The 12,648-nt window shown below is 42.2% G+C and overlaps 1 protein-coding gene across 3 annotated transcripts in view; it reads left to right on the forward strand.

Moving 5' to 3' along the window:
- Nucleotides 1-583: 583 nt before the first annotated feature.
- ASAP2 (ArfGAP with SH3 domain, ankyrin repeat and PH domain 2) overlaps nucleotides 584-12,648 on the forward strand; it is an 84,251-nt gene continuing 72,186 nt past the window's right edge. For 2 of the 3 annotated variants that reach the window (XM_050315833.1, XM_050315835.1), the window contains exon 1: nucleotides 585-882. In XM_050315833.1, coding sequence (XP_050171790.1) covers nucleotides 757-882 — 126 coding nt within the window. In that variant the 5' untranslated portion in view covers nucleotides 585-756. Of the gene's footprint in view, nucleotides 883-12,648 lie in introns of all 3 variants that reach the window. The other variant, XM_050315834.1, reaches the window with a different exon arrangement.

Here is a 12,648-nt window from a genome sequence, read left to right on the forward strand (position 1 = left end):
AACTGCTGAAATACAGATTATAAACTGTGGAGAAAGCGACTGTCCATGCACCTGCGGGCAGTCCCGGAGGGCACAGTGCGGAGACCTGTCCTGTGGGCTTCTACCTGCTCCTCCTCGCACCAGGCAGGCACCGCGCCTCACCTTGCCCTGCCCTTGTGTTTTTGCTGTTAAACACGATCTGAACCACACGGCTGGATTTGTCCTGCCTGTCGCAGGGATCACCCAGACGGCGCCTGCCATCTCCTGTCCCCTCGGGGCTCGGGAAGGACGGCGGGAGTGGCTGAGGGAGGGGGCCGCCATCTTCTCCGGGCGAGGGCCGGGGTCGAGTGCGCGGCGGCGGGACCGCTGCGGGCGTGCGGGGAAGGCAGCGGGGTCGTCTGGCCGCGCCCCCGCCCCGTCTGTGTGTGAGGGAGGGAGTGAGGGAGGGAGTGACGGAGGGAGGGAGGGGGAAAGCGAGCGGGAGAAAGCGAGCGGGAGGGCGGGGTGTAGAGGCAGCTCCTGCCGCTGGGCGTGTGCCCGGCCCCCGGTGCTGCGTGACCGCGCGGGAGGAGCAGGAGGAGGAGTGTGGGTGCGGGGAATTTCCTTGTGTGGCGGCGGAGGAACAACACCGCTCCAGACGGCGGGGCTGCGAGGAGGGCGCTGCCGCCGCCGCCGGTTGCCGAGCGATGTGAGGGGGAGCCCCCCTGCGCCCTCCCCTCCCTGCCCCCGGAGCCGCCTGCTTTCCCCCTCCCTCCCCTCGCTCATCCCCGCCCCGCCATGCCGGACCAGATCTCCGTGTCGGAATTCGTGTCCGAGACCAATGAGGATTACAAGTCGCCCACCGCCTCCAACTTCACCACCCGGATGGCCCAGTGCAGGAACACGGTGGCGGCCATCGAGGAGGTGAGCCCGGGCGGGGGGCGCGGGGCGCGCAGCCCCCTCCGGCCTGGCTGCAGAGAACAAGGCGCTACCGGCGCTGGCTCCTGCCGCTCCCTCTCCCGCCCGGCCCCGAGCAGCGCCCTCGGCTGCCGCTCGGAGGAAATGGGGTTCGCCGGGGTGGAGAGGGGAAAGAAAAGGAGCGGGGGAAGGGCTGGGGCGCCGCTCCCCCGGCCCGCGGGGCTCCCGCTCCGCCCTCCCCGCAGCGCTCGGCAGGGCAGGGGCGCCCCCCGCCCTCAGCCGGGGGAGCCTGAACGGGCGCTTGTCTCTCCTGGTGCCCGAGGAATCCCGATCCGGGCGGGTCCGTCCGTCTTCGTCCTACCTGGGGGGTAACTCGAACTCTGCAGCCTCCCCCGCCACAGCCCCTTCCTTCGCAGCGACACCTGAACCGCCTCGGCCTCGCCAGCTGCCGAGGGGGCTCGGGCTTTCCCTGTGTGTCCTTTCCCGGCGTGTGTCTGCCTGCCTCCCGGCACAGGTGGGATTTAATCCGCTTCCCAGTTCCCGCACACACAGAAATGTAAACGCACTCCCCGCGGGCACACGGTTTAAGGCAGCCTTCCCTGGGGCTCCGATCCCCGGGGCCGTGCCCGCCCCTCGGTGCGCGGGATCCCGAGCTCCCTGTTCCCCGCCTCCTCCGGGACAGCCGGGCTGCGGGTGCCTGGCGTGAGCCGCTTTTGTCTCACCGAGAGCCGGTTGTTTTTCTGTCTTTAAAGATACTCGGAACGTGCCATTGAACCTGATGGCGAGAGCCCACCCTCCTCCCTCCTGCGGAGGGTGGCTGCGAGCACTGGAGAGAGGGAGTCTATTTTCCCTCCTGTTTCAAATCAGGGAAATCTGGGACAGGTCTGAACACAGTGAGAGCACATTCCACATCCCCGTCATACACGCACAATGAAATGAGAAGCGTCTGTGTATCTTGACTCCTCTAGGAGCTTCTCTGAAGTAACTTGTGGGAGGGGGGAATCTTACTTGTGCTGCAGGTTAATTTGCTCCATCTACCTGTTACATCAGTTCTTACAGTGTGTGTTTAGTTGATTTCTTTTGCAGTAAGCATATATTTTAAAAAAAGCCTCTTCAGCAAAAAGAATCATGTCAGTAGTTGATGTCCTTTCTTACAAAAGAACTGCCACTAGCAATGGATTATTAACGTGTCTTAAGTGAACAAAACCCAGGTTTGGTCTTTAAACACCCTTTTCAGGATTTTCCTGTTTTGCCAGTTCCCAAAACCACTATAGCAAGGAATTGAATTCAAAATAATCTTGTTCCTGAGGTAATTTTCTGCCATGCAAGCTTGCACTTAAATACCTGGATTTAATTATGCTTTATTAACCCAATAGTCTTAGGATCAACAATTCTGTAACAGACTTCTTCTTGAATATTTATAGTAATCATTTTAATTAAAGGTAGAGCTGCTTAATAATTGATTAACACACAATCGAAGTTAGCATAAGCATTTGGGTCAAAAGCAGTTTTGCTAGATTGAGAGATTTTTATTACAGTTCTCAAAAAAATTGATCTCTAAGTTCCAGTTTCTGAAGCTGTATGGTCGCAAAAGTCATATAATTTCTGAGAAAAAAACATACAGAAAAGTTCTTTTTCGTGTCTGATTATACAAAATTTATATGTGATGGCATGAAATTTATAACGTATCTTAAGGGTTTTTAAAAATTCAACTTACTATGTTGTGTCTTGAAAACAAGATTTTTTTTCTGTTAGAGGATGATATGCATTTAAATATTTGAATTTTGTGGATTGGTGTTTGGTTTTTAATGGAACTCAGTCAAAATGTTAACTCTTTCTTTGATCTCTACATATTTCTGTTATTAGATGCTGTCTGCTAGTTTAGGTACAAAAATTATATTTTATAATAATGGTGATAAAGAATGGGCATCATGTCTTACAGATGTAAATAAATTTTGCAAGGCAGGAGATGAGAGATTGTACTGGCAGTAGTTGTTAAAAGTATTGATCTATCTGGCACTTTTGGCAAAATAGCAGCAGTTGCTGCCTGTTTGTGCTACTGTCCTAAAACGTGTTGGAATAACTACTGAATCTTTTTCTTTTTTATTTATCAAGAGCAACAAACATATTTTTATGGTTTCAAAATGTTGAAATCTTTTTTCAGACTTAGACTTCTTTGGTTTGGAAACACTCAGGTCCTTGCATGACATGCCTGGTTTTTCAGGTTAAATGTGATCCTTGGATAAAAAGCTGTCTATAAATTGTGTAATAGAGAAGTCAGGGCTCAGCACTTTTTTTTTTTTTTTTTTTTTATGGCTGGGCAAGAAGTAGATTGTCAGCTTGTTATGAACTAAGACCTAGTAAAGAATGCATCTCAAAATGTACCAGGAATACACAGAACCTATGCATTTCCAGTGGCACAGGTACTGTGAAGCATTGGTTTCCAGTGCATGCTGCTCTCCTGAAGCAGACAACACTGTTCTGGAAACTAGGAGCTCTGGCTGTGTGTGACTGAGGGAATGTGTTACTTAAAGCAGTTAATAGGTAAGTTGAAACTGGCTGGCTGCTGACTTTGTGTGTGCACTGATTTTAACAAGTGACTGAAAGAGTTGGTTTGTTAACAAGACAGTTAAGATTTTGTTTCCCAGAATATTGTATACATTTATTAAGTCAACAAATTAATTGGTTAATACTGATACTTAGAGGATGTCTCTTTACTGTTATTCCCAGAAAATCCGATTCTGGAATAGGGTATACAATTGCCTGCACGAAGCCAGCTCTAGTCTCGCAAGCCTGGCACTCCCCTGGGAGCTGGGGAGGCGGTGCAGAAGCACAGAATGGAGAGGCTACTGTGGCTTGATAGCCTGGGCTCCAGCTCTGTGCAAACACAGATATCTGTTTCCACATACCACTAGGATGTCTTTTGCACTTAACCTTGCTGGCTACCAGTTTTCTAATTCTGTCTTAGTTAATTAGCAGGTATCTAATACTGTCTCAAAAGTTTAGTTAATGAGGCCTTGCTTTCAGTGGTGGAGTGGAAGAGGCTTGTTAAGTGAGGAAATCAATAAGATGCTGGACAATTAAAAGTGTGTAATTTACCACTGTGTCTCTGTCAGCAATGGTATTGCTGTAATTAACTGACCTCTATCCATTTCACCGTATGGTTGATTCTTAGTATCAATTGAAAATACGTTTAGTTTTACTGTTTTACGTGATTATATACACTGATTACAGACCCTGGATCACGGCCTTTGAGATCACCAGAAGCACCTGCATTGCAGTTTGGGAACGGGTGTCTGTTCAAACACTTGGAGAAAGAGAATATGATTCTTTGCTGAATCCGATTCTTTGCTCTCAGTAGTGGAAAAGGGATTAGGAAAGGCATGCTTGTGGAACACAAAGTGATTTCAAAGGAAAAGGAATCACATAATTTCTGCATTGTTCTCAGATTAGGATGTTGCTTAGCAAAATGTTGGGAATCTTTAGCTTCTGCTAAAACAAAAGTACAAGTGAGCAATATATGTCACAAGCTCTTACAGGTTACTGTTTAATCTTTACACGTGTGATAGTGACTAAGATTAAACAAGTTTTAATTGAGAGAGTGCAGAGCATGGTCATGTGATTGGGGGAGGGGTTGCTTGAAATCGGTAATCTGGTCTGACAACTGCAGTCTTTTTAGTTGGTTGTTTCTGTTAAAGGTCCCGGGATCTAAAAATGTGTGGTGACCATTTTTAAGCTATGAACACTTAAAAATCTTGGTTTAGTACTGCTGTTGCTTAGAACACACACTTCTCTCTTTTATATGCTGTAAGTTAAATAAAATAGTATCTAAACACAATGAAGCCTGCAAAGTGGTCCCAATAGCAGTGATCATTAAAGATTTTTAGGAATTAGTTTAAAGAGTTATTTAATGATTAGAATCCAAGAGGAAAATAGAGTGTAACATAGGCTGCTCATGTGCTGAAGACATTTCCATCTAAGTCAGGACTTGAGGCACAAAGTTTACGCACCTTAAACTTCACTGCATACACAGATTTCCCTATGAAGCGAGGAGAATGGAAACGTTGATAGAAGTTTAAAAGGTTAATGGAACACCCTCCCCAACATACTAACACTTGCCAATGGGGTGAACTTGTTCTAAGAAGTAGACAGATGTGGTGGAAAGATGTAAAATGTACAACCTAAAGAAATAGTATAGTGGTACCAAAGATGGTCTTAGTTTTCTGGATAGAAATAAATTTTCAGTTGTTTATAGTCTATTTAAAAGCCACTCTCCAGAAATCTGTAATTTCAGATCTCTGCTTGCCTTTGTTTTATAGGTTCCATTCCTATAAATAGAAATTCAATAATTCTGTTATTTTAGATTTTAAAAGACTTGACTTTTTTTTTTTAATTACCATTCCTAGGAATGCAGCATTTCATTTCAGTGTCACATCCTTTTCTTCCTCACTGTCATTTATAACACAAGTGTTTTCTGTCAGAAATTACAACAATTTCTTGCTACCTAAGGCAATCCCACAATTTTCAACTGGCTTGGAGAGGCGTAAGGGATCGATGCTTGTTGAGTTTGACTCCCTGTTGTATGGCAAAATTCTGTAATTCTCTCTGTTCCACTTTAGTTCTGCAAAATTAGTGAGGGCAAGGGTAATAACAGCTTGGTAGGGTGGGGGAATACAAGTGTGGGTACATGGATACATGGATGTGCTTATGTTTTACTCATTAGGTTTATAGGAGTTTTGTCTTCCTTTAGTTCATGATTGTGACTTGCATTTAAAAGTTAGGTGAAGAGAATGTTTCTGTATACTTTGAGAGGCAGTAGGAAGTGTCATATTTTGTAGTGCATTTTGGGAAATTTACTACTGTTATTTGTATAATTCTTTTTAATAAAATAGATCTTTGTGCCCACTACAATGTGCTTTTCAGTAGAACATACTTGCACACTTTTCTTACCTCATTATTAAATACAGTTCCATAAATGCATATGTTTTTGTGTTCCACTTCTTTTGTGTTCCACTTCTGCTTCCTTTCTGGAACTGTGATTCTGTGTCATCAGCATCCAGAGAGGTTTCTGGAAAAGTCATTATGACACAAAAGGCATGATGATTTCAAAAGGAGTGTGGGAATTATTTTCTTTTTGAGAGGGATTTGGAGGATGGAAGTTGCAGAAATACAGGAGCTAAACTGTTAGTTTTCAGCTGGAGCTCCATCCATATCTTTAAAAGAGTTTAAGAGAGTTTAAACCTTGAACCTTTAAAGTACAGACAACATGCAGTCAGTTAAAGCAATGTCAAGCCATATAATTAGATTTTTGTGCACCTTATCTTGGTGCATTCAGTGGTGCATCTGCTTCATATTACTAAATGTCCCCGTTCCTCATAGGAAAATCAGTGAAAAATATGTGCATTTCTGAGGTATTTTACTGTGTTTTTTGTGTTTTGGTTTTGCCATGGTGTTGCTGCATTTCTCAGAACTGTCTGTCTGGAGCAAGCGTACTTCATGCTGATGCTAGAACAGAGTAAAAAATTCTCCTTAGGTTTAACCCACCTTCACTTCCCCTTCTCGTCTTTGTGTTGTTCTCTGTGTGCCGTAATGTACAGCAGTGGTAGGTAAAGGTGAGGCCTTTGTTCTGGCCTTGCTAAGTCACAGGACAAAAACCTAATCCATGCTCCAAAGTGCTTACAGTCCTTATGTCAAGTGGATGTGGCTGATAAGTACAAATGGAGGAATCCCAGAAAACTTGGTGTACCTGACTAGCGTAGTATGTTTGTAGCTGAACCACTGTGGTTTCTTTTTATTCATATGTATTAGGGTAGTGGTTCTTAAACACTTTAGTTGAACTCTTTAAACTATTATTTTTTTATAATTGACACCTTACATATGTGTGAGTGTATAAATGTATTACATACAACCATTCCCTGTCTAAACTCCTGCACCGCAGCTTCTGAGCCTCACTCTTGACAGTCCACGTGATCTGTCTGCCCCATTTGCCCAGAAGTGACTTTTCCACCTGAAGCTCCAGAAAAGTTGCACCTAGCCCTGTTTAGGTTAACTCTTCCATCTGCTGTCTTGGGTATGAAGCTTCTCTTACTTTCTCAATGTTCACAGGCTCCTTGTCTCTCTTAATTTCTTGAAACTCCTCTGCTACAGAGGTTATTGGTGCTTTGTCCTACCTCTGTGGAAGTCCCTGCCTTGGCCCAGCCCTGTCCAAGGTGCTGGAGGCAGGACTGGGGCTCAGGTGGGCTTCATGCTAAAGTGGAGTGTCTCTCATGGATGGGCCAGAGGCAAGTCTTGTCTTGTTCTCAGTCCTCACTGTCTCCAAATAAATGTTCTCTTCTCTGGGAAGTTGCTAGAGAGGGAAGAAGCTATGTTATGGTCGGGCCTCTGTGCTGGCAAGCCAAGATACTGCCTTTTAGAGAAGGAAACAGACTGAAGAGAGGCTGATGTGAGAATTGGTGATTTAAAGACGGGAATAAAGTGGATGTTGTGGAAACAACTGAACTGTTTGTTGAATAGTTGGGACTCAATTCATTGAGTACTAAAAGCAAAACAAAGAAATTAAAAGCAAAAGCAAGGCAAAACAACAAAAATAATTTATTTACGAAAAAAGTCATTAAGCTGGGAGTGGTGAGGTTAACAGAACTGAAGAGTTTATGTACTAAAGCCTGAAGAATGTTCATTAAGTATCCCAAGAAAGGGGAAAATTATGGGGAAAACTACAGACTTGAAATACTCCGAGAAGTATGTCACAAATTAGCTTAGCCTGTCAAAAGTGTAAAGAAAAAGCCAGGTGTTCAGAGGAAAGTTTTTTATTCAATAGTATGTGTAAAGATAAAAGACAAATATGCAAAGGTCAAGTTTCTTTAGGAATGATAGGAGGCAGTAAAGAAAACAAAAATGCTCTTTAAGCACATGGAATTGTGAGGAGGAAAAGAAAATACACAGTTAGAATGTAGTAATATTAAAAATTATGAAGGTATTGCCAAATCTAAGTGAGTGTTTTGCTGCAGTTTTGGAGCTTAAAGTGTGGGAGAAGGTAGAACGGATATCAGGAATAGAGATGCAAGTAAGCAAGGCAATAAACAAAATTGTGAGCTTAAAGCACTCAGTTTGTTGGGACTAGTTAACTTATTTTCCATGATTCTGAAAGAACTAGGATGGTAACTAGCAAATACTTCTGACAAATCCTCTAAAGACTGGAATGATATCTGATGTAAGCACAGAGGGTTAAGAAGGCAGGGATGGAAAGAAGAGGAAAAAAAAACCTGGAAAAACAAGGGTCGCAATGGATGCAGAAATCCCGACCACGACTGTTAAACTGAGGAAGAGAGGTGTTCTTACTCAGAGAGTGCAAGTATCCCTGGATGAGTGGCAGGCTTGCGAAGTAACCAGTTCTCCTCCCGCTTCCAGAAATGCTTGAAAAATACTGTAAACATGCATTTGCAGCAACTACCACTGCTGTGCAAGAAGGCAGTACTTTCACATTTGTAGCATGGTCTAATGTGCAAGAACTTCACATCAGGAGAAATTATATGTCACCTTATTTACTCTGGTGCTGGAAGTTTCTTATGGAAAAACAGGATTACTGAGAATTGTGCTTGTAAAGCTGTACATGGTGATTACACCCATTTCATTACATCAGGTTTCATGTAAAGTTAAAATCTCTGCTTTGGTCCATTTTAACTGCGAGATTTTATTTTTTTTTCCTTGACTCGGCTGGAAAAAGTAGGTCTAGTTATGGGGCAAACAGAAGATTGGTGTTTGTAACTACTGACTTTATTGCAAGCTTATGGTAGGACTGTTTCTCTTTCATAGCCTTTTCCCCACAGTCTCACGGTTGTTTGCATCCTGCTCAAGCTCCTCTGTGTGCAGAGTGCTTCCTGTATGTAGCTGCTCTTCGTGGGGTCAGAGGCATAAGCTCAGAGAGTTTTGGTATTGGATATGAGATTTTCTGTGATTACAGTGACCACTAGCTTCTTTTATTTGGACTAAATCTAGACTTCTTTCCTGAAGTTTGCATCAATATAGGGATTAAGTGGAGGATTGTATTTGGCTAGGAAGCAACAAAAAATGGAAACACAAGAAACGACTCACAAAGTAATGGGCAGCCAAAATGTCTAAGAGGTGATGTGAGGATCAGTCAAATGTGAAGAGCAAGAAAAGGGAATTTGAGTTAAAAACAAGCTGAGAGTCGAGAGACTTACCCAGAGGCAGAAGTACTGTGATGGCATATAAGGAGCTGCAGGGTCAGGAATTGGCATATGGACAGAAGCATTAAGGAGGGGATAAGGAAATACATCAAAAGTCTAAGGAAGTTCAGAGGAATTGGAATTGACGGGAACTGCAAAGGAAGGGGAGTGCAGCAGTGTTCATGCAGGACGTAGGATGAAAACACTAGGCTGAGAATGGGGAGGGAGGGCTAATGTGCAGAGAATCAGTATAATAAGGAGGTGGGCAGGAATATAGGGAAGGGGTAGGGGTGGAGGACAGTGAATAATGGTGATCTTATAACTATATCCTGGTATGTAGTTTAGGAGAGTGGAAGAAGAGTTCTGCATGTTATATGTCCAGAAAATTGAATGTAGTACTAAGCGTTATGCAGACTTTATTAGCTGTTGTATATATCTCAATTTTATTTGGAAAGAGAAAATAATTTACCTTATGGGGGAGAATTTGTTGATGGAGGAACTGAGATACAGCATTGTAACTGAATAGGCTTTTTCAGTGCTGCTTTGCAGGAAATTAGCTTGGGTGGTGTGATTCAGTACTTTTCATCTCCAGTAGCAGGCTTTGTTTTCAAGTGAGTAGGTGTTGGAGAGAATTTGAAAAATTTTCTTCTTTGTATATGTGAACTCTGTTTCACAAAAATATTTACTATGTAAGTCACATATTGTGCAGTGAAGTGTATTTCTTTGGAGTATATTCTGTAAGAGCTGGCTGTAAAAGTTAACGTGAAAGAAGCTATGGCATAAATTCTAGCATCCGATTTGTTAAACAAAGAAGAAATAGAGAACTGAGAGGGAAGGCTGAAACTCTACTCCTCGTTTTCTTGGAGCAGTATGGTGTGTAGAACCATCTGCTGTTTGTGGACCCCTCAGCTATCCCTGATTAAAGATCAGATTATCAATGTAGTTCTAGTCTGAAATCTATAATTCTGTCTAGGCATTATGTTAAGTATGTGTGTAGATACATCAAAACAGCTGAAGTGATTAGAGCTGAACAAATTACTTTCACGTTCGTAAAAGCTTTGTTCTACATTTAGAAGGCCTACAGGAAGGGAGGATGGTAGAGAAGGAATGTGGATGTTCATACAGATTATTTTCTCATGTTCTGTGATGTCTGTTCCTTTATAGTGAAAGATTTTTTCCCTAGAATATGCAATTTCAAGGAAAGTTAGGCTAGATTCTAGGGAAGTAAACTTAGAAACAAATGCATTTTCTAATCATTTTAAGCCCTTTCAATCAAAAGGGATTACTGCTTGGCTATTGCAATAGGAGTGGAAATTTCCTTAGCACTTGAAAACATAGAGCCCTTGCTCTGTTGCCACATGCAAAACATGCAGTATAGAGACTTGCAAAGCACATGCTTTTAGTCATTTGTTTATTTTCCAGCTCTGTAGGTGTCTGTTACACAACAGGAAAAGTACCGTCAGAGTGCTCCTACACTTTGAGCTCCATGTAGACTGGATGCTAACCGTGCTGAAGAAAGGAGCACTGAAGAAGCAATGAAGTAGTAAATCTTTTGTAAGCTGCTTTTTGTTTGGTTTCATTCATTCCTCTGCTTAGTTCACTCTGTTTGGTGCTTAAATGGTCTGGTTGTAGATGATAAGCTTTTAAGTATTTCCAGTCAGTCTCCTCTGTTTAAAGGATGGAGTGTAGCGGTTGCCACTGCCTTCCCTGTCCCCCGGGCCATGTTGATGCGGTGATGGTACAAGGACACACAGTGCTTGGTTACATATAGGTGAGAGTGCTTATCTCTTCAGCTTCAGGCAGTTGATTCAGAAGCTGTTTCCTATTTCATTTAAGAACACAACAAAAGTTTCTGATGGACCTGGATGTGCTTCTGTGTTCTAAATTGCTTCAGTTTTAAATGCAGAAGTTGTTCACTGTTTTGTCTTTAGGTAGCAGCTGTGTATGAATTTAACCTTCATACTACTTCATGGTACAGGGAAGTACTGCCTGTTCCATTTTATTGATACCTTCCATGTATGTGAACTCCCTCATTATTTTGGAAAAGTCAATTCTGGGGATAAAGCTTTTATTTTTACATCAGTATGATGTAAATGAGTGTTTTATATCTACTGTTTGGTACCCTAATAATTGTGTGACTTTAAGATTCGCTTACACGTCAAGGAAGCTGTGCTTTTAAGTGACAGGGGTGTCTGAACTGTTAATTTTGGTTATACTTAAAGCTGCTGAATTTCCAGTAGAATTTATGGTTGTTGTTTTCAAGATTGTAATAGTGTCCTGTGATTTCTGTGTTGGGCACCTAAAATGAACGACAAGATATGACAGTTCAGACACATTCTTTCATTCAGAAACAAATTCCTAAATGGAAATTCATAGAATATTATGTTTATACATTTACACAACAAGAATTCAAGCTCTTTACTGAGAACTATAGCATGACAAAATATCAACAAAATGAAATAAGTGCAATTTCTTTTTCTTCCATTTAACAAACAAAAGAGGAAGATACTGATTGTTATCAAATGGTTGACTGCCATAAGTTGCAAATCTTATATTTGTATTAACTGCTGTTAATTATGTCATCATGCAGACACTATTTAATGGGGAAAAATGTATTGATACTGAGAGACTGTGCAGAGATTTTCAAAGGTGGCATGGTGAATTACAGAAAGGTTGAAATGAAAACTATGGGCTGAAGTCTGGAAGCCACTATAGAACAGAAATAATTTTTTAGTGTTTCAAGAGAAAGTGAGTTTTATCATCTGACACTGGGTCTTGTGTCATTAATATACCATCAGTGTTATAGCTAGATACCATTCATAAATTTGTACCCTAATAATAGAGAGGTGATATCTGATGTGTTGCGTTACCTCTGATGAACCTTATTTTGACAGCTGGTTCAGTGTTTCCCCAGGAATAGTTGGTTCATTTGAGGTGATTTGTCTGTCTCTCCTGAGTTCCCCTCTAGTTTCCTGCCATTCTTTGTTGTGGGAATGTGGTGTCCTAAAAGTTCCAGGTGTATCATGAACTAGATAAAGTATATGTGCCTTTTATTCCCTTTCAGAATGGTCACCTCATAGGTACGTCTGCCAAACATGTTTGTAATATGGATTTATTGGGTTTTTTTGTTAAGGAGCCTGTTAAGACTGAGGTTCAATTGTGCTATGTTGTTATAGACTCTTTTGATGACTAATTTCTCAGTCTCTTGAATTCTTGGATACGTAAAGAAGATAAAGTCAGAGGAGTGCTGGATGGGGAGGGATAGGTCAGTTTATGGCATCCAGTTGATCTGTGCACACAGCCCAAGGTTTTTATTTTTAGGATAGAGAAAGTGCATTATACACTGGGAGAAACTTAACTATTTAGTTTTTCATTGTTTCATAGATACTGCAACAGTGATGTCTGCCTGGTTCAAACAGAGGATTTGAAGACTGCTAACACCAAATTAGACCACTGATATGGGAACTTCTGAGTATCTGGAAAGTGTTTTAATTCGTTAATTGCTCCCATAAATTACTAAAAACTCGCTATTCGAAAAGCTCGTCATATTCAGAATAAAAGGGCATTATGTTCTGCAAAGATTAAT

The sequence above is a fragment of the Myiozetetes cayanensis genome, unplaced genomic scaffold (assembly GCF_022539395.1).
Source record: "Myiozetetes cayanensis isolate MyiCay16 unplaced genomic scaffold, myiCay2020 scf2-11, whole genome shotgun sequence".
NCBI lineage: Eukaryota > Metazoa > Chordata > Aves > Passeriformes > Tyrannidae > Myiozetetes > Myiozetetes cayanensis.